This window comes from Anomaloglossus baeobatrachus, chromosome 11 (assembly GCF_048569485.1).
Source record: "Anomaloglossus baeobatrachus isolate aAnoBae1 chromosome 11, aAnoBae1.hap1, whole genome shotgun sequence".
Lineage (NCBI taxonomy): Eukaryota > Metazoa > Chordata > Amphibia > Anura > Aromobatidae > Anomaloglossus > Anomaloglossus baeobatrachus.
In genome coordinates this window covers 252,376-278,821 of record NC_134363.1, presented here as the reverse complement: position 1 = coordinate 278,821, position 26,446 = coordinate 252,376, and the positions used below count along the sequence as shown (strand labels likewise).

Sequence of the window (26,446 nt, the reverse complement as noted above, 5' to 3'; positions counted from 1 at the left end):
GTTTTGTATTGTTAATGATTGTTGTACGTATACCCTCTTTCACTTGTAAAGCGCCATGGAATAAATGGCGCTATAATAATAATAAATAATAATAATAATAATGTACTGCGGATATCGGTCACACAGGGATCCGGAGGAGGAAGAGCACTCGCACAATAGGCCCCCTAGAGGAAAAACAAGACAGGTTAATGGTCTTTTCATAAATTTTGCCTTAGGGTTCATTGGCTTCAATTTAGACATACCTAACGTGGATGCGGGGGCATGCACTGTCTTCACCTTCATCAGATGAGGAGTGGGGTCATCCAGTGCTACTGCTGCCGTATCTTCAGCTTCATCAGATGAGGAGTGGGGTCATCCAGTGCTACTGCTGCCGTATCTTCAGCTTCATCAGATGAGGAGTGGGGTAATTCAGTGCTACTGCTCCTTATCTTCATCCTCATCAGATGAGAAGTTGTGTCATCAGTGCTACTGCTGCCGTATCTTCATCCTCATCAGATGAGGAGTTGAAATTTGAAAAGTATTTTGGATGACATGGAGGAGCAAAGTGCTCCCGCAGGGAAAAACATTCCACTCCCATAGCAAACAGATTGACCAGACTTCAGCAAAATTTATCATTTTCTCTCAGAGAAGTAGAAGAGTTCAACCATTCATCCAAACTGACTGTGCAGGAGGCGATTCCTTTATACCCTGATGTTAGAGATGTTACCCGTGTGGTCACCGCTTTGTCACCAACATAAGTTACTGTAGAGAGGCTGTTCTCCGGCCTTACAACAATGAGGTCCTCTATGAAGGAGGATCTGATGGAGGCCATACTATTCGATAGAATAAATTCATACACTGCACAAATGTTATTCCATACATTTTTGTTGAAAGCACTTTTCCCCTCTCACTGCACAGTGTAATGTAGATTCACAATTTATTACAGCTTTTTGTGTTCTAAACTTGTATCTAAAAAAACAGTGATCAAAAAAAGGGAACAGTAAAATCCCCCATCCTAGATCTCAATGGATGAAATATTCCAGCGACAAATCTTTACTCCTTACATAGTGGAATGTGATGAGAACAATAAAAATGATCAATGTAAATCAAAACGGATATCCCACAGCTCTGGAGGTGGAATGATAATATCAAAGTGGAAAATCAAATTACAGGACGGTCCAACGTCAGTGGAAATGCCACAAGATAAGGAAATGAGGCTCAGTATTGGGTGTGGCCTCCACGTGCCTGTATGACCTCCCTACAACACCTGGGCATGCTCCTGATGAAGCTCAGTTGTGTGTGTGGCCTCCACGTGCCTGTATGACCTCCCTACAACACCTGGGCATGCTCCTGATGAGGCTCAGTAGTGTGTGTGGCCTCCACGTACCTGTATGACCTCCCTACAACACCTGGGCATGCTCCTGATGAGGCTCAGTAGTGTGTGTGGCCTCCACGTGCCTGTATGACCTCCCTACACCTGGGCATGCTCCTGATGAAGCTCAGTAGTGTGAGTGGCCTTCACAAGCCTGTATGACCTCCCTACACCTGGGCATGCTCCTGATGAAGCTCAGTAGTGTGAGTGGCCTCCACGTGCCTGTATGACCTCCCTACACCTGGGCATGCTCCTGATGAGGCTCAGCAGTGTGTGTGGCCTCCACGTGCCTGTATGACCTCCCTACACCTGGGCATGCTCCTGATGAGGCTCAGTAGTGTGAGTGGCCTCCACGTGCCTGTATGACCTCCCTACACCTGGGCATGCTCCTGATGAGGCTCAGTAGTGTGAGTGGCCTCCACGTGCCTGTATTAGGGGGGGGGGGGAGAATGCACCACAAAAGCCGATTATATTAATCAAAAAGGGGTGCTGAATGCAATGGAATTACATGAATTTTAAAGGAGAAAAGACATTGCATATATCGCACAACCCATAATATCATGTGAAAAAAGAACCTTTATTAACAGTGCACAATATTAATTAAAACCAATTAAAACATATGATATAGACCGGATCATGTACCCACAGGTGAGCAATAGTAAGAAATAGTACAATATAACAATAATACAATCACATAGCCCCGCCACAGAGGGAGAGTCTAATACAGCCTAGTACACCCTAACCAAGGCACAATTGCAGATGTCATATATAGAAAGTATATAGCCAATAACAATGATGGAGGCTAAAGGGTAGTAACCAGGCACGACACCATGAAGGAGGCTCTATAGGAGGACCAACAAGCACATGGTAATCACCCCAATCGCATGATGTAAATAGTCAATTGCCCCTAAAACCATCATCACCTTGCTGGACAACAAGGAGTGGAACCTCCATTAAATGCCTGGCAATCCAGGGATGTAATAAATTCGGAGTAAGAGGCAGCACACCAAGAATAGGGTGCAGCAAAAGCGGTTGTAAGGAAGCAGTGTAAGTCCCATAGGGCGATATAAATATATCAGAAGGACAACGCTGCAAGATCCAAAACAGAGCCAATACCCAATGTGGGGGGGCGCATACCCGGGGTACAGAGGATCACCCCACGCGTATCGCCGCCGCTGCGGCTTCGTCAGGGAAAGTACAGTGCACTGTAAAAACAGGCTCCTATATAAGGAGACAGGTGAGGATGTACTCACAATCAGCTGAGTAATCACAGGCGCGCGGTCCGGACCATGATTAGGGAGACGCAGGTGTATGCGCAAGCGCAGAGCCTACAAGCCGGGACTCAGCATGGTGATATTCCCCTAGGCTTGTGCGCAGGCGCCAGAGCCAGTACGGAGTGGCAAGAGGCTCAAGATAGTGCAGCAATTACACAAGCAGTGTTATAGCTTACAATGAGAATGCGCAGGAAGCGATGTTATTTAAATGCACCTAAATGGTGATCGGAGCAAGAAGATCAAAAAGCCCCGGCTACCAGGAGGGCAGCCACATGTAAATATATCAACAACGAAAAATAGAGAAGTCAGCAGGCCCAACATGGATACAAGCCCGTGATTATTATTGTATATGATGTAACAAGTATGCCATATTACATACCCAGTTTAACACAAACACATGACACAGAGCAGCATATAATAAGTGAATAATAAGATGTGATTCATCCACCAAACACCTAGCCTGATGCGGGTGGGGAATCTACAGGTAAGCCCACCCAAACTAACCATGGGGTGACATTAATATGTTACAACAAAAAGTCATGCACCTATATGTAAGCCACAATGTATACACACATGTAGCATGATGGAAAAACTTGTCCGGAAGGGGACCCATAACACATGCTTACACATGTATGTATGACCAGAGGGTGTATCCATGGAATAGGGGGCCAATATTTAAACAGTAACACGGCCTAATGTTATCTACCCATCCCCAAGGGGGGGGGGGTGGCTACAGGGCCATGCACCAAGGGCGCCCAGGGCCCCGGGGTGGGGGAGGAGGGGGGGGGGGGGGGGGGAGAGAGGGGGGGGGGAAGAGAAGGAGACGGGGGGGGGGGGGGGGAGGGGTGGTGGGGGAGGGGGGGAAGGGGGGGGGGGGGGGGGAGTGTTAGATGGTGGTGTGGAGGTGGAACACAGGCGAAAGGACATCTACAATACATACAGGACCTAGAAAAAGTCAAAGAGACCGAGCCACTCGGCAAGGGCCCGTCATGATGGTGTATCAATAGTTCAATCGTGCATAGATAAACGGCACGATATGAGGATGGACCCGACTGGGGTTTACAGAAGGCAAAATGGACACGCAGAATAAAAACTCAAAATTAAGTCCATCTAGAGTCCAAAGGGTAAATAAACCGGGACCCATGGTGGCCGGCCAGGTCGTATTACCAGGAATACAGTAATGGAGCAATCCACTCATCCATGATATTCGGACATGTGCTTGTTGGTCCTCCTATAGAGCCTCCTTCATGGTGTCGTGCCTGGTTACTACCCTTTAGCCTCCATCATTGTTATTGGCTATATACTCTCTATATATGACATCTGCAATTGTGCCTTGGTTAGGGTGTACTAGACTGTATTAGACTCTCCCTCTGTGGCGGGGCTATGTGATTGTATTATTGTTATATTGTACTATTTCTTACTATTGCTCACCTGTGGGTACATGATCCGGTCTATATCATATGTTTTAATTGGTTTTAATTAATATTGTGCACTGTTAATAAAGGTTCTTTTTTCACATGATATTATGGGTTGTGCGATATATGCAATGTCTTTTCTCCTTTAAAATTCATGTATTTCCATTGCATTCAGCACCCCTTTTTGATTAATATAATCGGCTTTTGTGGTGCATCCTCCCCCCCCTCCCCTACAACAAGTCTGTCAGGCTGCCACTTGGACTAGCCTGCATACCTTTTCGAAGCACTACCAAGTTGCATGCTCATGCTTCGGCAGATGCGAGCTTGGGCAGACGCATCCTTCAGGCGGCTGTCGCCCACTTGTGAAGTTAGGCTCCGCCTACTTCTTAGTTTTTTCTGTTTATTCCCACCCAGGGACAGCTTTGGAACGTCCCATGGTCTGGGTCTCCCAAAGGAACGATAAAGAAAGAGAATTTTGTTACTTACCGTAAATTCTTTTTCTTATTGTTCCGTATTGGGAGACCCAGCTCCCTCACTGTTGCCTGTTGGCAATTTTCTTGTTCCGTGTGTTATCACCGGCTGTTGTCGTGGACAGAGTCTCCGGTTGTTCCGGTTCTTACTCGGTTCTACTCGTGGGTGGCTATTCTCCTTCAGCTTTTGCACTAAACTGGCTAGGACTGGCTACCAGGGGGTGTATAAGCTCAGAGGGAGGAGCTACACTTTTAAGTGTAGTACTTTGTGTGTCCTCCGGAGGCAGAAGCTAAACACCCATGGTCTGGGTCTCCCAATACGGAACTATAAGAAAAAGAATTTACGGTAAATAACTAAATTCTCTTTTTTTTCCCTTTATAAGACGCACCGGATTATAAGACGCACCCCCAAATTTGGTGAAGGAATAGAGATTTTTTTTTAATAAATGGGGTCCGTCTTATAATGCCAGTATTCGTCTAACAAATTATATAGAGTATATGTCCCTCATAGCCCCCCCCATCCTAAAATTAGCCCCCTTAATCTTGATATGGCCACCTTATATTGAATATAGCCCCCCTTGTGCTGGCACACGTCCCCCCTGTGATGCAACATGTCCCCTGTGGCTGGCACACACGCTGCCCCCCTGTGGCTGGCACACACGCTGCCCCCCTGTGGCTGGCACACACGCTGCCCCCCTGTGGCTGGCACACACGCTGCCCCCCTGTGGCTGGCACACACGCTGCCCCCCTGTGGTTGGCACACACGCTGCCCCCCTGTGGCTGGCACACACGCTGCCCCATGCTGCTGCTTTTAGTAAAATTAAACTCTTTCCTTACCTTCTCCAGCACTGTGCTCCCTCGTGTACCCCTCCTCGGGGCTGAGCTCCGGCCTCCTGCATTTCCTGGTTCTCCATCACTGTGCTCCCTCGTGTACCCCTCCTCGGGGTTGAGCTCCGGCCTCCTGCATTTCCTGGTTCTCCATCACTGTGCTCCCTCGTGTACCCCTCCTCGGGGTTGAGCTCTGGCCTCCGGCATTTCCTGGTTCTCCAGCACTGTGCTCCCTCGTGTACCCCTCCTTGGGGTTGAGCTCCGGCACTGTGCTCCCTCGTGTACCCCTCCTCGGGGTTGAGCTCCGGTCTCCTGCATTTTCTGGTTCTCCAGCACGGTGCTCGCTCGTGTACCCCTCCTCGGGGTTGAGCTCCGTCATCCTGCATTTCCTGATTCTCCAGCACTGTGCTCCCTCGTGTACCCTTCCTCGGGGTTGAGCTCCGGCCTCCTGCATTTCCTGTTTCACGGTCCTGGTCATGTGATTGGCATAGCAGTGTGACATCTCTGCATGCCTGATCACAGCAGCAGGAGGGAGACCGGGCAGACACGCTGGAGGAGGTGAGTAAAGAGTTTATTATTTTACTATGGGCAGCAGCATGGGGGCCATAGCTAATACAGGGGGGCATGTGTGATCAAAGGGGAGCACAGGCACATATAATATGCGCAGCTCCCCCAGCCCATCGCCGCGGTGCAGTTTCAGCACCACAGTGGTGGACAGCGGCTGTGCATATATGAGCGGGTGCAGGAGATCAAACGCTGCCGCCCGCAGCTTCACAAGCCTCTACCAGCCCCCCCAGCACCGCTCCAGAGCGGCCCCCACCTCCCCTGGACCCTGCAGTATATAATTTGTATATTCGGTTTATAAGACGCATATTATATTCCCAAAATTTAGGGGAACAAAAGTGCGTCTTATAAAGCGAAAAATAGAGTACATCAAGAACACTGTCCCCATTGGGGCTCACAATCTAAAGTCCCTATCTGTATGTTTTTGGAGTGTGGGAGGAAACCGGAGTACCCGGAGGAAACCCACGCAGACATGGGGAGAACATACAATCTTCTTTCAGATGGTGTCCTTGGTGGGATTTGAACCCAGGACCCCAGCGCTGCAAGACTGCAGTGCTAACCAATGAGCCACCGTGTGCCGCCCCTAATGTATTTTGAATGACATCACTTATTTTACCAATATATTGAAAAATAGTAAAAAATGCGGTATTAATGACCTTGAAACGTGATTGCCCAGGTCAGTACAGTTACAGCAATACCACACTTGCATAGAGTTACACTTATGGCCGAAAATGTTAGCACTCTTGACATTGTTTGATAATTACCGTAAGTATTTCTCCCAGAAAATTATTGCAATTACACATGTTTTGTTATATACATGTTTATGTATTGGAACAGCACAAAAAAACTGAGAGAAATTGGACAATTTTACACACAAATGTGCCAGGCAAAATTGCTAGCACCTTCAACTTAATATTTGGTTGCACACCCTTTGGAATACATAACTGCAATCAATCGCTTCCTATGACCAATAACAAGCTTCTTACATCTCTCAGTGGAATTTTGCACCACTCTTCCTTTGCACACTGCTCCAGGTCTCTCATATTTGAAGGGTGCCTTCTCCCAACAGCAATTTTACGATCTCTTCAGATATTCAATGGGATTTAGATCCAGACTCATTGCTGCCACTTCAGAACTCTCAAGTGTTTTTCTTTCCATCCATTTCTGGCGGCTTCTTGTTGTTTGTTTGAGGACATTGTCCTGTTGGTAGACCCCCTAACCTAGGATGCAAACTCAGCTTTCTGACACTAGGCACTATATTGCGACCCAAAATGTTATGGTAATCTTCAGAATTCATGATGCCTTGCACACAGTCATGGCATCCAGAGGCAGCAAAACAATCTCAAAACATCTTTTAACCTCCACCATATTTGACTGTAGGTACTGTGTTCTTTTCTTTGTAAGTCTCATTCCATTTTCGGTAAACAGTAGAATGATGTGCTGTACCAAAGAGCTCTATCTTGGTCTCAAGTGTCCACAAGACAGTTTCCCAGAAGAATTTTGGCTTACTCAAATACATTTGTCAATCAGTAGCAGGGTCCTTCTGGATCTCCTGCACTGTAATGGGGGATATCTGCTGCTTAATACTGTTATGATATTATGTTCCTCAATTCTGTACTAATGTCTTCTGCCCCTTCCAGGTATACACTGACGAGCAAAAGTTCAACAATGTTTTGAACTTTTGAGTTTCAGGCTCTATATTTCAACATTCACTACAGCATTGAGCGTGAGACTACCTTTATTTTATAGACAATCATCTTGGCTATCTTATACATAGATGATGGATGAGATGGCCAAAAGGACTGTCTATAAAGTGAAGGTAGTCTCACCCTCAAAATTGCAGTGGATGTTAAGATATGGAGCCTGAACATAAAACGTTTAAAACGTTGTTGTCATTTTGCTTGTCAGTGTATATGTCCCCAATCCTGGTATATATAATTCCCTCCCCCCATCCTGGTGTCAGTAACCAGTTGCGTATGTACCTGACCATGGCGATTGCTGCGGTGCAGCCGGTCTCCATGTACTAGCTGACGTATCATCTAGTGGGATTCCCTGTCTACTAATGCGTGTTCTGAAGACAGAGGAGCAATATTGGAATTTTACTCCCACCTTCAAGAGGCATCATTCTTTTTAACTTATATCGCACATAAAAAAAATAAATAAATAAATAAACAATTATACTCTCTAATTATCCACTCCCCCGGTGCGCATTGATCTCTCCTGATGCCAGCAACTGATTTTGGCGTGTAAGCAGAGCACTGACGTCGGTTGCCGTTTAATCCAAAATGAATATTCACTGCTCCCCAAGTACAGGATATTGGGAGTGGGGAGCAGTAAATATGTTCTTTAATAGCGGACATGTATGATTGTCCCAGTTACAGCTGTAAGCAGGTGGCTGGGGCTCTTTGTGTCCACAGTTAAAGAAAATGAATATTCACTGCTCCCCACTCCCATAATCCCGCCCATCTCTCAGCACTGCTTCAGTGTCGGGATTATGGGAGTGGGGAGCAGAGAATATTCATTTTCTTCAAGAGAGGGCACACACGTTCACCCCAGCCACATGCTTACTGCAGCAGCAAGCCTGCTCCAGCCTCCTGTAACCCGCTCCATTGCTGCCTCACCACCACAGCGAGCCAGGTACATGAAGGGGAAAAAAGTGTCTTCTAGTCCGTAAAATATGGTAACTTATCCTGCCTAGTGTCCCATTTTTTTTTCCTGTGCCCCCAATGAAGGCTCTCAGAAAAATGTTACACTGAGAACGTAAAAATTTTTTTTTTTTTTTTTTTTACTTTATTTTTCTTTGTCGCTCCATTGGGAGACCCAGACAATTGGGTGTATAGCTTCTGCCTCCGGAGGCCACACAAAGTATTACACTTTAAAAAGTGTAACCCCTCCCCTCTGCCTATACACCCCCCCGTGCATCACGGGCTCCTCAGTTTTATGCTTTGTGTTGAAGGAGGCACACATGCACTCATGCTCCCATTTTAGTCAGCAGCAGCTGCTGATTATATCGGATGGAAGAAAAGAGGGCCTCTAACAGGGCCCCCGGCATGCTCCCTTCTCACCCCACTAAGTCGGCGGTGTTGTTAAGGTTGAGGTACCCATTGCGGGTACACAGGCTGGAGCCACATGCCGTTTTCCTTCCCCATCCCTTAGGGGCTCTGGGAGAAGTGGGGTCCTATCCGGTCATCCAGGCACTGGGACCGGGCTCCCTCCGCAGCCCCTGTGGGATTCTGACGGACAGGAGACTGAGTATCATCAGGGACAGGGCCCTGCATCTACAGGTACTCTGTGTCCCCTTGGGGACGGTGCATGGAGCACCTTGGCCTCAGACGCTGCAGCGACTGCGGTGTTGGTATGAGACCGGGACTACCGCGCCGACCGCGCCTGCTTGCCGGCCGCGGTTTTAACTTTAGTCCCCGGCTTTTGCGGCCTAGTGCATTAAACTCCCGCCCCCGGGCCTGCCAGTCAGGGGTAAGGGCGGGATGGTCGGTCTGACGCCGACAGTGAGGGCTGGAGCACACTTAGCTGTCCTCCGCCCCCCTCACTAATCACTCTGGGGCACCAGATTCCCGCACTTTTGTAGTTACGCCCACGGCTCCCTCCTCCCCTGTGAACGCCGACAGCCATGTTTTAAGCACATTCTGCCGGTGGAGGACTTCTGGCTGCATCTCTGGGTCTGGGAGACCCGAGGCAGGGAATCTGGTGGCCACACACCGCTTGAGCGGTCGGTAAGCCACACCGGTCACCCGGTGCTGGGCCCCCTAGAGTGCCGAACTATATATATATATATATATATATATATATATATATATATATATATATATATATATATATATATATATATATATATATATATATATATATATATATATATATATATATATATATATATATATATATATATATATATATATATATATATATATATATATATATATATATATATATATTATTTGTAATCTTTGTATACATTTTCTCGGTTCGGCTGTGCTGTTAGCTTGTGGCTATATATCCCTCAGTGATCACTCTCCTGGGAGACAACAGCATGTCGTTCACAAGGAGCAAGGGTGCCAGGGCACAGGGTTATTTTGCAACCTGTACCTCTTGTGCGGCTATGCTACCTGCAGGTTCCACCTACCCTCACTGTGAGCAATGCTCGGGCCCTGTGGCACTCGCTCAGCCGGAGCCTGGGGCACTGGTGGGACCCTCGGCCCAGGTAGAACCGCCGGCTTCCCCTGTCCAGGTGGCAGGGACAGAGTTTGCAGTTTTAGCTGAGAAACTCTGAGTCACTTTCACAATCCATGGCTCAGTCTATGGACAAATGGTCTGCTAAGATACTAGAAGCCTTGCAGTCCAGACCGGCCCTTACACAGGCCCCGGGCACTGCGGGATCGCCCCCAGGCCCCTCTCGGTCTGCGACAAAGCGTGCTCCTGGGGTGGCCTCTAGTTATTACGTGGAGGACTCCGGCACGGACCGCAGTCCCAGACCGGCTAAGCGGGCTCGCTTAGAATCTTCCCCGACTTCATCACGCTGTTCGGGGTCTCAGCTTGAGGACTCTCTAGAGGATGAGGCGGAGGTCGCAGCCCAGGACTCTGACCCTGACATTGCTCTCAATCTTGATACACCTGAAGGGGACGCCATAGTAAATGACCTCATAGCGTCCATCAACCAGGTGCTAGATCTTTCTCCCCCAACTCCACCTATAGAGGAGTCGGCCGCACAGCAGGAGAAGCACCAGTTTAGGTTTCCCAAACGTACTCTGAGTGCTTTCTTCGATCACTCGAACTTCAGAGATGCTGTCCAGAAGAACAGGGCTTTCCCGGACAAGCGCTTTACTAAACTCCTTAATGACACACGTTACCCCTTCCCCTCTGACGTAGTTAAGGGTTGGGCTCAATGTCCCAAGGTGGATCCTCCAGTCTCTAGACTGGCGGCTAGATCCGTAGTAGCAGTGGCTGACGGTTCAACGCTCAAGGATGCCACGGACAGGCAGATAGAGCTCCTAATGAAATCCATCTATGAAGCCATAGGCGCGTCCTTTGCCCCAGCCTTTGCAGCAGTGTGGGCACTCCAGGCTATCTCAGCTTGTCTGTCTGAGATTAATGCGGTCACCCGTACCTCGGCTCCGCAAGTAGCGTCTTTGACTTCTCAGGCGTCGGTATTTTCATCCTACGCCATGAAGGCTGTCCTGGACTCGGCTAGCCGTACAGCGTTAGCATCCGCCAATTCGGTGGCAGTCCGCAGGGCCATGTGGCTACGCGAATGGAAGGCAGACTCTGCTTCCAAGAAGTTCTTGACCGGTTTGCCTTTTTCTGGCGACCGATTGTTTGGCGAACAATTGGATGAAATTATTAAGCAATCCAAGGGAAAGGACTCGTCCTTACCCCAGCCCAAACCAAAGAGACCTCAGCAACGAAAAATTCAAGCGAGGTTTCGGTCCTTTCGGCCCTCAGCCAGATCCCAATCCTCCTCGTCCAACAGGCCACAGAAGAGCCAGAGAAACTCTTCTGCATGGCGGTCTAAGTCACGTCCTCCAAAGACCGCCGGAGGCACCGTCTCTAAGGCGGCCTCCTCATGACTTTCGGCCTCCCCAAACCGCATCCTCGGTCGGTGGCAGGCTCTCCCGCTTTTGCGACGCCTGGTGGCCACATGTCCAAGACCGATGAGTGAGGGACATTCTGTCTCACGGTTACAGGATAGATTTCAGCTCTCGTCCTCCGACTCGTTTTTTCAGAACATCTCCGCCCCCCGAGCGAACCGTGGCACTTTTTCAGGCGGTGGACACTCTGAAGACAGAAGGAGTTGTGATCCCCGTTCCCCTTCAGGAACGTGGTCGCGGTTTTTACTCCAACCTGTTCGTGGTACCAAAAAAGGACGGTTCATTCCGTCCCGTTTTGGACCTCAAATTGCTCAACAGACATGTGAGAACCAGGCGGTTTCGCATGGAATCCCTCCGCTCTGTCATCGCTTCGATGTCCCAAGGAGACTTCCTAGCATCAATCGACATCAGGGATGCCTATCTCCATGTGCCGATCGCTCCAGAGCATCAACGCTTCCTGCGTTTCGCCATCGGGGACGAACACCTTCAGTTTGTGGCACTGCCTTTCGGCCTGGCGACAGCCCCACGGGTCTTCACCAAGGTCATGGCATCCGTTGTGGCAGTCCTAGACTCTCAGGGCCACTCGGTGATCCCGTACTTAGACGATCTCCTAGTCAAGGCACCCTCCCGGGTGGCATGTCAACACAGTCTGACCGTGGCTCTGGAGACTCTCCAGAGGTTCGGGTGGATCATCAATTTCCCAAAGTCAAAATTGACTCCGACCCAATCACTGACTTACCTCGGGATGGAGTTTCATACTCTCTCAGCGATAGTCAAGCTACCGCTGGACAAACAGCGTTCGCTGCAAACAGGGGTGCAATCTCTCCTTCGGGCCCAGTCACACCCCTTGAGGCGCCTCATGCACTTCCTGGGGAAGATGGTGGCAGCAATGGAGGCAGTTCCCTTTGCGCAGTTTCATCTGCGTCCACTCCAATGGGACATTCTCCGCAAATAGGACAAGAGGTCGACGTCCTTAGACAGGAACGTCTCTCTTTCTCTGGCAGCCAAGACCTCTCTTCAGTGGTGGCTTCTTCCCACTTCTGTCGAAGGGAAAATCTTTCCTGCCCCCATCCTGGGCTGTGGTCACGACGGACGCGAGTCTGTCAGGGTGGGGAGCGGTTTTTCTCCACCACAAGGCTCAGGGAACCTGGACTCCGACAGAGTCCTCCCTTCAGATCAATGTTCTGGAGATAAGGGCAGTGTATCTAGCCCTAAAAGCGTTCCATCGGTGGCTGGAGGGCAGGCAGATCCGCATACAGTCGGACAACGCCACGGCGGTCGCGTACATCAACCAACAGGGCGGCACTCGCAGTCGTCAAGCCTTCCAAGAAGTTCGGCGGATTCTGCTGTGGGCGGAGGCCACAGCCTCCACCATCTCCGCGGTTCACATCCCGGGCGTAGAAAACTGGGAAGCAGACTTTCTCAGTCGCCAGGGCATGGACGCAGGGGAATGGTCTCTTCACCCGGACGTGTTTCAAGAGATCTGTTGCCGCTGGGGAACGCCGGACGTCGATCTCATGGCGTCTCGGCACAACAACAAAGTCCCGGCATTCATGGCACGGTCTCAGGATCACAGAGCTCTGGCGGCGGACACCTTAGTTCAGGATTGGTCGCAGTTTCGACTGCCTTATGTATTCCCTCCTCTGGCAATGCTGCCCAGAGTGTTGCGCAAGATCAGGTCCGACTGCCGCCGCGCCATCCTCGTCGCTCCAGACTGGCCGAGGAGGTCGTGGTACCCGGACCTGTGGCACCTCACGGTGGGTCAACCGTGGGCGCTCCCAGACCGACCAGACTTGCTGTCTCAAGGGCCATTTTTCCATCTGAATTCTGCGGCCCTCAACCTGACTGTGTGGCCATTGAGTCCTGGCTCCTAGCGTCCTCAGGGTTATCTCAAGAGGTCATTGCCACTATGAGACAGGCCAGGAAACCAACGTCAGCCAAGATCTATCATAGGGCTTGGAGGATCTTCTTATCCTGGTGCTCTGATAAGGGGTTTACCCCCTGGCCGTTTGCCTTACCCACGTTTCTTTCCTTCCTTCAATCCGGAATGGACAAGGGTTTGTCTCTCGGCTCTCTCAAGGGACAAGTATCGGCGCTTTCCGTGTTTTTTCAAAAGCGTCTAGCCAGGCTTCCGCAGGTCCGCACGTTCCTGCAGGGAGTTTGCCACATAGTCCCACCTTACAAGCGGCCGCTGGAACCCTGGGATCTCAACAGGGTTCTACGGGCTCTTCAGAAACCACCTTTTGAGCCGCTGCGGGATGTCTCTCTATCACGTCTTTCGCAGAAGGTGGCATTTCTAGTGGCAGTTACGTCACTCCGAAGAGTGTCAGAGCTTGCAGCGCTGTCATGCAAAGCCCCCTTCCTGGTATTTCACCAGGATAAGGTGGTTCTGCGTCCGGTCCCGGACTTTCTCCCCAAGGTGGTGTCCCCTTTTCATCTCAGCAGGTGTGTCAGGCAGCTACCTGGTCTAGTCTGCACACTTTCACGAAACACTATCAGGTGCATACCTATGCTTCGGCGGATGCCAGCCTAGGTAGGCAGGTCCTTCAGGCGGCGGTTGCCCACCTGTAAGAGGAGGGTCGTTTTCGGCTCTTTTTATCGGGGTATTCTTTTACCCACCCAGGGACTGCTTTTGGACGTCCCAATTGTCTGGGTCTCCCAATGGAGCGACAAAGAAGAAGGGAATTTTGTTTACTTACCGTAAATTCCTTTTCTTCTAGCTCTTATTGGGAGACCCAGCACCCGCCCCTGTTCCCTTCGGGCTGTTTTTTCTTTTGTGTACACATGTTGTTCATGTTGAATTGTTCTTTTGGTTCATGGTTTTCAGTTCTCCGAACATCCTTCGGATTGAATTTACCTTAGACCAATTTATAAGTTTCCTCCTTCCTGCTTTTGCACCAAAACTGAGGAGCCCGTGATGCACGGGGGGGTGTATAGGCAGAGGGGAGGGGTTACACTTTTTAAATTGTAATACTTTGTGTGGCCTCCGGAGGCAGAAGCTATACACCCAATTGTCTGGTTCTCCCAATAGGAGCTAGAAGAAAAGGAATTTACGGTAAGTAAACAAAATTCCCTTCTTTTAGTTCGCTTAGGGAACTTGAACCTGCGATTGTTTGAGTGTTTCTATTATATACAGCAATACTGTAGTATAGGAAAAAATCATAGTCTCTTATGGAGCTCAACATGTGGCTGAAGTTCATAGTTGGATGACAGTAGGGCATGGTCCTTCAGCAGGTGCTTCCATATTAATCCATCACTCCCTCAGCCTAGCGTTGCATTGGCGTGGGCAATGGCAACCACTCCATCTAATTGGTTAATGGCAACGGGTGGACCACCATTCCAGTGATGGCCCAGATGCCAGCTGTGTAACATAGCCGTCATTTGCTGTGTATGGAGCCTTCTCATCTCCTGAGCCCCTCCACACATGTAGACATCTGCCCAGGAAATGTATTCACGTTCTAATGTGGGAAGGTGGTCATTCCCATATCAACTTTGATTTATCCTTGAACACTAATCGGTCCATCCTTACCATTGTGCTTTACCCCCTACACACACATACATACATACATACATACATACATACATACATCACTTCTTAAAACCTGCTGGTTGAGTGCTCAGTGTTTTTGACTACGTGAAACTTCATCATGTCTAGTAAAAGTGGCCACTACTGCTTTTAGAGGGACCCCATATCTTCTGTCTGACATTGGAGACCATTATAGAACTAATTCGGGAAGCACAAGTGTTCTTCCTCGGGCACTTATCAAAGCGCCTGGAGTGGAAGAGCTAATTTTAATATGGTGTTACTCACCAGAGTAGCACCACAGCTGCTCCATCTTCTGCGGGGACCAGAAGTGATGACGTCCTATTTATACAGTCATCTGACTGCTGTGGCTACCGATGATCTTCAGGGTCAGGTCAGTGATGGACAGGGCATGATCCCACAAGAAGGGATTACATTTTGTAAGTCATTGACCTGACCCTGCAGCAAGTCAATGGCCTGTTTCTTAGTAAATTGATATGATGACATAAAATGTGGGACATCTGAATCTAAATGTACCTTTCCTTGAATTTTAGGTGAAACTTTACAGGGTGATGATGCCTGCACTAACGAACTTGGAGATAATATTTTACCTGATCTGGAATATGCAGGTTTGTAATTTTGTATTGCCCTTCTACATAGTCTTGGGATGATAGTAATGGAGGCTGCTGCACTCTATTGTTTGTGTATCTGTTGTAGTGAAGCAGGAGGTATGTCCTGGATGACAGGTATGTGTCACCGAGGTGGCTATTCTAGGTGTTGTAAGGACTGTAAAAAGAAGCCTCCAGCAACGATATTTTGCTGATGTGGTGTGTAATGGGACCAGATCTGGGATTTAGGAGCAGCCAAAACTGCCTGGGTGGGAATGGTCGCGCTACTATAAAAGGCAGCTGAATGGCCTGGTTTGGGGTTTGGTGGGAGCTGGTGAATCACCAGTGAGTGTGAAGCAAACTGGGGCTTAACATGGATATGTGCACTGTCTGGGTGAGGCCTTATTTACATTACCTTATTTGAAAAGGGGCTTTGTTTTGTTACCAAGTGTGTGCCAGAGAACTATGGGAATGTATGAAGCCCATAAACCTCTCTCCCTGGACACATAAACTGGCGCCTGTGTGAGCTATAGGGCTCATCTGTGTGTGTGTGTATATGTGTGTGTGTGTATATGTATATGTGTATGTGTATATATATATATAATATATATATATATAATATATATATATATATATATATTAATATAATATATATAATTATACACACATATATTAAAATATATATTATTAATATATGTGTGCGTATGTATATCCTTATCCTGGTATACAGCCCACATCCTGTGACACACAAAAAAAAATTAACGTTCATATTCACCTTACCTCACTCCCTGCAGCATCGCTTCTCCTCCGTCTGTGTCAGCAGCAGCGCTGGAGTGTGGAGCCGGCCACGATCCCTGCAGCATCACGATGTCCTCCTGTCTGTGCCAGCGGCGGCTGCGTGTGGACACATGCGCACAGCGGTTGACGTCATCGCTGTGCGCCCCGCTAGTCTCCACACGGCAGAGACAGGAGGACTTTGCAGTGCTGCAGGGATCGTGGCCGATGAGATATACTTATTCACTGCACCCCGCGCTGATGATGATGCGCGGGGGGTAGTGAATACAGCCGCACATGATCACTACAGGCTGTAGTTGCCAGGGGTGATCATGCGGGCAGGCTGTTTAATATGCGCGCATTCCCCGCGCCCATCACCCCGCCTACCTGTCAGCGCTGAAAGATGTTGGGCTCGCATATTAAATGAGCGGGTCTACGTGGTCACGGCAGGCTGCTGCAGCCTGCTTGTGCCACCGATGACCCGCAGCACCCCTCACTTTCCCCCCCAACATGTGTGGGGGGGGGGGGGGGGGGGGGGTTGGGGGAGAGTGCGTCTTATAGTCCGAAAAATACGGTGTATATGTGTGTGTGTGTGTGTGTGTGTGTGTGTGTATGTATGTATATGTATATATATATATATATATATATATATATATATATATATATATATATATATATATATATGTATATATATATATATATATATATATATATATATATATATATATATAATTTTAGATATAATTTATGTTTCAATAATTCAAACAGTTTTTTTTCTTTATTTTGATGACTGAAAATTGTAGATTCACATTGAAGGCATCAAAATTATGAATTAACACATGTGGAATGAAATACTTAAAGTGTGAAACAACTGAAAATATGTCTTATATTCTAGGTTCTTCAAAGTAGCCACCTTTTGTTTTGATTACTGCTTTGCGCACTGTTGGCATTCTCTGGATGAGCTTCAAGAGGTAGTCACCGGAAATGGTTTTCACTTCACAGGTGTGCCCTGTCAGGTTTAATAAGAGGGGTTTCTTGCCTTATAAATGGGGTTGGGACCATCAGTTGTGTTGTGCAGAAGTCTGGTAGATACACAGCTGATAGTCCTACTGAATAGACTGTTAGCTGCTTTTTTTTTCTTGCGATAATACAAATTCTAAGTAAAGAAAAACGAGTGGCAATCATTACTTTAAGAAATGAAGGTCGGTCAGTCCGAAAACTTTGAAAGTGTCCCCAAGTGCAGTGGCAAAAACCATCAAATGCTACAAAGAAACTGGCTCACATGATGACCGCCCCAGGAAAGGAAGACCAAGAGTCACCTCTGCTGTGGAGGATAAGTTTATCCGAGTCACCAGCCTCAGAAATCGCAGGTTAACAGCAGCTCAGATTAGAGACCAGGTCAATGCCACACAGAGTTCTAGCAGCAAACACATCTCTAGAACAACTCTTAAGAGGAGACTTTGTGCAGCAGGCCTTCATGGTAAAATAGCTGCTAGGAAACTACTGCTAAGGACAGGCAACAAGCAGAAGAGACTTGTTTGGGCTAAAGAACACAAGGAATGGACATTAGACCAGTGGAAATATGTGCTTTGGTCTGATGAGTCCAAATTTGAGATCTTTGGATCCAACCACCGTGTCTTTGTAGAATAGGTGAACGGATGGACTCTACATGCCTGGTTCCCACCGTGAAGCATGGAGGAGGAGGTGTGATGGTGTGGGGGTGCTTTGCTGGTTGGGGATTTATTCAAAATTGAAAGCATACTGAACCAGCATGACTACCACAGCATCTTGCAGCGGCATGCTATTCCATCCGATTTGCGTTTAGTTGGACCATCGTTTATTTTTCAACAGGACAATGACCCCAAACACCTCCAGGCTGTGTAAGGGCTATTTGACTAAGGAGGAGAGTGATGGGGTGCTACCCCAGATGACCTGGCCTCCAGTCACCAGACCTGAACCCAATTGAGATGGTTTGGGGTGAGCTGGACCGCAGAGTGAAGGCAAAAGGGCCAACAAGTGCTAAGCATCTCTGGGAACTCCTTCAAGACTGTTGGAAGACCATTTCCGGTGACTACCTCTTGAAGCTCATCAAGAGAATACCAAGAGTGTGCAAAGCTGTAATCAAAGCAAAAGGTGGCTACTTTGAAGAACCTAGAATATAAGATATATTTTCAGTTGTTTCACACTTTTTTAAGTATTTCATTCCACATGTTTTAATTCATAGTTTTGATGCCTTCAATGTGAATCTACAATTTTCAGTCATGAAAATATATGCATATATATTACCCAGTATATATGCCTACTTTCTTTTTGACTATATGTTGACTATGAAAATTATTTGGAGGGCTTTACACCTATGGCTTTGAGGTGGGAATAGTGCTGCTCTATTTTTCTTGTAAATCAATAAAAAAAAATATATATTTATATTTACACACACACCTATATATTTATTTTATTTTTTTTAACCAAATCAGTTTTTATTAAAGATTTCCACAAAAGAAAAAATACATAACAAGCATACAGAAAGAAGAATAGGGGAATATTAGCCACTTCCAGTTCCGTAGATGGGCCCCTGCCCTTGGTGTATATATAGCCTACGTAATACATTTACTGTCAAGAATATACTTTCACACATGTTTTGCCAGGTTATCTGCGTTCATCTCTTGACCTCCTGAAACTCTTGTAACTATTATGTATTAATAGGTTGCTGTTTTATGTCACTTTTTTACTTTACAAGGGCTAAAACAATCAATCTACATTAAGAACCTTACTAAAAAAGTGGTTGTTAGAGCGTGAGTAGATAGCAGATAGCAGAATAGAAAGAAAGGGGGGGCGGGAAGGGACTTACACAAGGGGTTTAGGAAGGGAGGTAAGAGGGGGGTTGCTTGTCCACACACCTTCTTTTTTTTTTTTTTTTTTTTTTTTTTTTTGTAATACCATATACACATTGTATGCTGTATAATTGGATACTTGCTTGAGCTCTTCTTTTGTTTCAGAAAAGCACATATCTATCCAGAAGGAGTTTTCTCACCTTGAAGCGTTAGCTGAGCAATGTGATGGTAGGTAATTGTATCATCTTATGTTTTAAATGTTGCATCTGTCAAGGTGATGGGCTTGTGCCAGGAGCAGTTGCCTTTCCCTGACCATTTTCTCTGCGGTAGCCTTTTACTGGGGGACTATAGTGTTCTTTGCATTCTTTCATGTGAAAGGTCACACATAATTAATACTTGTGAGGAGCTCGACTGCCGTTACTAGTTGGGGTTCATAGTTTGGCTACTAAGATATACAAAGGGGTATCAAATGGACAATTTCTAAAATGGTATTAGTAAATTAGATAGAAAACATATACAGTCTAAAGGAAATCAGCATTTTTTTTTCTTTTTCTTTGCCCTCCTTATTTAATGTAGTTGAGAAGAAACCTTGCCCCTTGTGTCCAGAAAACAGATATCGGTCCTGTCACATCAGTAAGCTCCTCAAACACATGCAGAACCTACACTGGAAAGTCTCTGTGGAATATGAAGGTGAGCCATTTTTATTGTGTGTGTGTGTGTGTGTGTGTGTGTGTGTGTGTGTAATTTGCAGTTTGTGTAGCCTGTGTGTGTGTGTAATCGGCAGTTTGTGTGGACACATTTTCAGACAATAATACGAATGCATCAGTTTCTGAAAACCGATCCCATTTCCATTTCTCTAGGTTACAGAATGTGCATCTGTTGTTTACCCTGTGTGCCGGAAACCCAAACCTTAAATAGGGTAAGCCCTTGTTTGTGTGTTGAAGTTTGCAAAACCAGAAATTTTAAAGGGGTTGACCCTTTTCTTGGACAACCATTACTTGGACAACCCTTTCTAATTCGCCTTTGTTCATCCCAGAAAAATCAACATAGCCGTATTAGGGCTTATTTTTTGCGGGACAAGTTGTACTGTTGAATTATACCATTCATATTACCATAGAGTGTACTGGAAAACGGGAAAAAATTCAAAATGTGGAGAAATTGTGAAATTCCAAAATGGTTTTTAGGTTTTTTTATTTACCATGTTCACTATATGGTAAAACTGACCTCGCTATATGATTCTCCAGGTCAGTATGAGTTTGTAGATACCAAACATGTTATACTTTTACTTTGATAAAAGTGGTGAAAAAAAAACAAATCAGACGTTTAAGGGTATTAATACTGTTTTAGGGTATTTTTTTGTTTTAATTTTTGCATGTTCCCAGACCCCACTCCCCCTTTTTCCAGTTATTGTTTAAAATCCCTCAATAAAAATACCTTTTTAAAGAAAAATTGAGAAGTTGTCTAAAAAAGAATTGCGCCATTTTCCAAGACTATTAGCATTCTCATTTTTTGGATCCGGGGCTCATTTTTTGCACATTGAGCTGACGTTTTTAATTATACCATTTTTGTGAAGAAGCGCTGTATTGGTTGATGTTATTGCATTTTAATGCAATGTTGCGGCAACGCCCCCAAAAATATAAATTTTAGTGTTTGGATTTTTTTTTCTTGCTACACTGTGTACCAATCAGATTAACTGGTTTTGTATTTTGATACATTGGAATGCGGTGATACCAAATATGTGTTTTTTCTTGTGTTTTTTTTTTAATAGTTGTATTTTCAGTGGGGTAAAAAGGGGGGGATTTTTACTTTTTTAGTTGTTGTGGTTTTTGTTTTGTTTTTTCTCCATACACTTTTCTTTATCATTCCTATGGGAGACCCAGACATTGGGTGTATAGCTTCTGCCTCCGGAGGACACACAAAGTACTACACTAAAAAGTGTAGCTCCTCCCTCTGAGCTTATACACCCCCTGGAGAACCAGATCTAGCCAGTTTATCGCTTTGTGTTCAGGAGGCATACATCCACACATGCATTCTCATCTGATTTTTCATTTTTGGAAAAGAGTTTGAAGAAAAGCGGGTCCAAGCCTGGACCCCCGGCATGTCCCTTCTCACCCCACTGTGTCGGCGGTGCTGTTAACGTTGATTCCAAGGCTGGAGCCTTACATGCCGTGCTCCTTCACCATCCCTCCGGGGCTCTGGCTTGAAGTGGGAGCCAGCACGGTTCTCCATGCTTGGCAGGAGACCGGTCTCCATCCGCAGCCCTTCAGGATCCTGCTGGAACGGAGCACTCCCCCCAGGGACTTTGAACCCTGCGTCTCAGCAAGCTAAGTACCTGAGACTGTTATATATGGGGGTCCGTTGTACTTTATTGTTGTGGGAGAGTGTGCTGAGTGTTTTTTTGACATTTCCGGCGGGTTCTCTGGCTGTCGCCTGAGAACCGTGCCGATGGTGCCTGCGCGCCGGCCGCACCGCTCAAATTTAGGCCCCGGCTTCGCCGGAGGCCTACTTTCGGTTTCACTGCCCTTGCATGTCATTCATGCAGAGGGTCAGTGCGGCTCCGCCCAGCGGCCGTTCTACACAGGGGAGAGACACTCCTCACTGAGTACATGTCTCCTCCCCTGTAGGTCTCTATGGCCCTCCAGATCCCGCTCCCTGAGTAAGTCCCGCCCCCTCTCTTCACTCCGGCGCCATTTTCTCCGCGTTCTTCCCTGCGATCAGCGCTGGCTGCAGCATCCCTGCTGAGGTGCTTGGGGGTCCGGGCTTTGGGATCTGGAGGGCACACAAACCGCTCCAGCGGTCTGGTAAGCCACAACCTCAGGTTGTGGACTTCTGTAGATACTCTCTGGGGGTCATTCTCTGGCAGAGCCCCCACTCCAGCAGCATGTCTCACACGAGGAGCAAGGCTCCAAAGCTGTATTCAGTATGCACTGCATGTAAGCTCCTACTGCATGAACCGAGCACCTATCCACATTGTGATGCCTGCTCTAACCTGACGATGCCTCAGCCTGGAATCGCCCCCCCAGTGGTCTCTCAGGCTGCTCCGGTCCCTGTGGCTGAACCCCCGGCTTAGACCTAGAAAAGGATTCTACCCATCTCCCAGTCTTGCCGACTCCATGGGACAGCTGTCCAGGACTTTGCTGAACATGCATCAGCCCCCTTCACAGGGTGCCTCTGCTGCTAGGGCTCTCTCAGCGGAGCTCACAGAGGATTCATCATCTGGTCCCAGACCCCGTCCTCCTAAAAGGAGACGCAGGGCTCCCTCTCCTTCCTCGTCCCGCGGCTCTGATTCAGGAGCTGACTCGCAGGACGAGGAGGATGCCTTTACAGGGGGCTCGGAAGCTAACTGCATGTGCCCCATTGATCTGTCCGAAAGTGACTCAGATGTTAGTGATTTGATTGCGTCCATTAATTCTGTACTGGATCTCAATCCGCCAGTATCAGAGGAGCAACCCTCTCTGGCAGAAAAGCACCAGTTTACCTCGCCTAAGAGGACAAAGAGTGTGTTCTTTAACCACTCCAGTTTTCAGGCCGCTGTGTCCAAGCCTAGGGCCTGTCCTGACAAACGCTTCCCAAAGCGTGGTTCTGATGACAGGTTTCCATTTCCACCTGAGGTGGTCAAGGAGTGGGCTCATTCACCAAAGGTAGACCCTCCGGTGTCTAGACTCTCAGCCCGGACCGTTGTATCAGTGGCTGATGGCACCTCTCTTAAGGATTCCACTGACCGCCAGGTCGACCTTCTGGCCAAATCTGTATATGAGGCGGCAGGGGCCTCGTTCTCCCCAACTTTTGCAGCAGTGTGGGCTCTCAAAGCCATCTCTGCTTCTCTAGAGGAGATGCATTCCCTCGCCAGGGAAGCTATGCCCGAAATGGTTGCTTTAACTTCCCAAGCTTCAGCTTTTTCATCCTATGCCATGTCTGCCATGCTGGAGGCTTCTCACCGCACTGTGGTGGCTTCGGTTAATTCCCTCGCTATCCGCAGGATCCTGTGGCTTCGAGAGTGGAAGGCAGATGCTTCTTCAAAGAAGTTCCTTGCTGGACTCCCTTTTGCTGGGTCCAGGCTGTTCGGTGAACAGCTGGATGAAATTATTAAGGAGGCTACTGGCGGGAAGAGTACTTCCATGTCACAAACCAAAACCAGGAAACCTGTCCAGGGTAGGAATCAGTCGAGGTTTCGTTCCTTTCGTTCCTCCAACTGGTCGTCCTCTAAGCCCTCGGCCTCGTCCCCTAACTCAGCCAAGGACCAAAAATCCACCTGGCGCACAAAAGCGCGTCCACAGAAGACCGCAGGAGCTGCTGCCACTAAGGCAGCCTCCTCTTGACTATCTGTCTGCGCCAGCAACGTCCTTAGTCGGTGGCAGGCTCTCCCACTTTGGCGACGTGTGGTTTCAACACGTCTCCGATCAGTGGGTGCGGGATATCCTCTCCCACGGCTACAGGATAGAATTCTCTTCCAGCCCGCCAAACAGATTTTTTCTGTCAACTCCCCCCTGCTCCAAGGCCGCCGCCTTCTCACAGGCCGTGGCATCCTTGCAGGCCAACGGAGTAATTGTACCGGTTCCCGCCCGGGAACGGTTCAGAGGTTTCTACTCAAATCTCTACCTAGTCCCCAAAAAGGACGGTTCCTTCCGGCCCATCCTGGATCTCAAGCTTCTCAACAAGCATGTTCAGGTGCGGCATTTTTGCATGGAGTCTCTGCGATCAGTCATTGCCTCAATGACCCAAGGGGATTTCCTGGCATCCATCGACATCAGAGATGCCTATCTGCATGTGCCAATTGCAGTTTCACACCAGCGTTGGCTACGTTTTGCGATAGGAGAGGATCATTTCCAATTCGTGGCTCTCCCCTTCGGGTTAGCCACGGCCCCTCGGGTATTCACCAAGGTCATGGCAGCAGTGGTTGCGGTTCTGCACCTCCAGGGGTTGGCAGTGATTCCTTACCTGGACGACCTTCTAGTCAAGGCTTCATCCAGCGCAGACTGTCAGCGGAGTGTCTCGCTCACTCTCGCCACTCTAGCCCAATTCGGGTGGCTTGTCAATCTGCCCAAATCCACTCTGACTCCGACCCAGAGGCTCCCGTACCTAGGGATGCAGTTCGAGACTCTGCCGGCACTTGTGAAGCTGCCCTTAGTCAAACAGCAGTCCCTCCAACTGGCGGTGCGCTCTCTGCTGAGGCCCCGCCGTTATTCAATCAGGCACCTGATGCAGGTGCTGGGTCAGATGGTGGCGTCAATGGAGGCTGTTCCCTTTGCCCAGTTCCATCTGCGTCCTCTGCAGCTGGACATTCTCCGCTGTTTGGACAAGCGGCCTTCCTCCTTGCACAGGCTAGTGGCTCTGTCGCCACAGACCAGGAGCTCTCTTCAGTGGTGGCTTCGGCCCCTCTCTCTGTCTCAGGGGCGCTCCTTCCTGGCCCCGTCCTGGGTGATCCTCACCACGGATGCCAGTCTATCCGGCTGGGGAGCGGTATGTCTCCACCACCGAGCGGAGGGCACCTGGACTCTGTCCGAGTCAGCCCTCTCGATCAATGTGCTGGAAACCAGAGCTGTGCTTCTGGGTCTCCTAGCCTTTCACCACCTGTTGGCGGGCAAGCACATCCGAGTCCAGTCAGACAACGCGACAGCGGTTGCCTACATCAATCACCAAGGCAGGACACGCAGCCGCCTGGCAATGTTGGAGGTTCAATGCATCCTTCAATGGACGGAGGACTCCAAGTCCACCATATCCGCAGTCCACATCCCAGGCGTGGAAAACTGGGAAGCAGACTATCTCAGCCGTCAAACCGTGGACAGTGGCGAGTGGTCCCTGCATCCGGCAGTATTTCAGTCAATCTGGGGCACTCCGGAAGTGGACCTAATGGCATCCCGTCACAACAACAAGGTTCCAGTTTACATGGCTCGCTCCCACGATCCTCAGGCCTTTGCAGCGGACGCTCTGGTTCAAGACTGGTCCCAGTTTCGTCTGTCCTACCTGTTTCCCCCTCTAGCTCTCTTGCCCACAGTTCTGCGCAAGATCAGAATGGAGGGCCGTCGAGTCATCCTCATTGCTCCGGACTGGCCCAGGCGAGCTTGGTACCCAGACCTGCTCCATCTGTCCGTAGAGGTGCCGTGGCATCTTCCGGACCATCCAGACCTTCTCTCACAAGGTCCGTTTTTCCGCCAGAATTCTGCGGCTCTCAGATTGACAGCGTGGCTCTTGAGTCCTGGATCTTGACGGCTTCTGGTATCCCCCCTGAAGTCATCTCCACTATGACTCGGGCCAGTAAGTCTTCCTCTGCCAAGATCTATCACAGGACTTGGAAGATTTTCCTGTCCTGGTGTCGCTCTTCCGGCCATTCTCCTTGGCCTTTTTCCTTGCCGACCCTTCTGTCTTTTCTACAGTCCGGTCTGCAGCTAGGACTATCCCTCAACTCTCTCAAGGGACAAGTCTCAGCTTTGTCAGTTCTGTTCCAGCGGCGTATCGCCCGGCTGGCTCAGGTCCGCACCTTCATGCAAGGTGCGTCTCACATCATCCCGCCTTACCGGCGGCCCTTGGATCCCTGGGACCTCAATTTGGTTCTCACGGTTTTGCAGAAACCCCCCTTTAAGCCTCTTAGGGAGGTTTCTTTGTTTCGTCTTTCACAGAAGGTGGTCTTTCTAGTGGCCATAACTTCCCTCAGGAGAGTCTCTGATTTTAGCTGCGCTCTCCTCGGAGTCACCTTTTTTTGTTTTTCATCAAGACAAGGTGGTTCTCCGTCCGGCTCCGGACTTTCTCCCTAAGGTGGTTTCTCCTTTCCACCTTAACCAGGACATTACCCTACCTTCCTTTTTGTCCGGCTCCTGTTCATCGCTTTGAAAAAGCGTTGCATACTCTGGATCTGGTGCGGGCGCTCCGGATCTATGTGTCTCGCACCGCTGCTCTTAGGCGGTGCACCTCTCTTTTTGTGCTAACCACAGGTCGGCGTAAGGGCCTCTCTGCTTCTAAGCCGACCTTAGCCCGTTGGATTAGGTCAACCATTTCGGATGCCTACCAGTGTTCTCAGGTGCCTCTCCCGCTGGGGATTAAGGCACACTCGACCAGAGCTGTCGGTGCCTCTTGGGCTTTCAGGCACCAGGCTACGGCTCAGCAAGTCTGTCAGGCTGCCACTTGGACTAGCCTGCATACCTTTTCAAAGCACTACCAAGTGCATGCTCATGCTTCGGCAGATGCGAGCTTGGGCAGACGCATCCTTC

General features: G+C 48.6%; 1 protein-coding gene across 1 annotated transcript in view; it reads left to right on the top strand.

Moving 5' to 3' along the window:
- Positions 1-19,412: 19,412 nt before the first annotated feature.
- The window catches only part of TRMT1L (tRNA methyltransferase 1L), a 96,759-nt gene continuing 89,725 nt past the window's right edge, over positions 19,413-26,446 (top strand). The window contains exons 1-3 of the mRNA XM_075328945.1: positions 19,413-19,469; positions 19,818-19,931; positions 20,102-20,160. Coding sequence (XP_075185060.1) covers positions 19,892-19,931; positions 20,102-20,160 — 99 coding nt within the window. The 5' untranslated portion in view covers positions 19,413-19,469; positions 19,818-19,891. The remainder of the gene's footprint in view (positions 19,470-19,817; positions 19,932-20,101; positions 20,161-26,446) is intronic.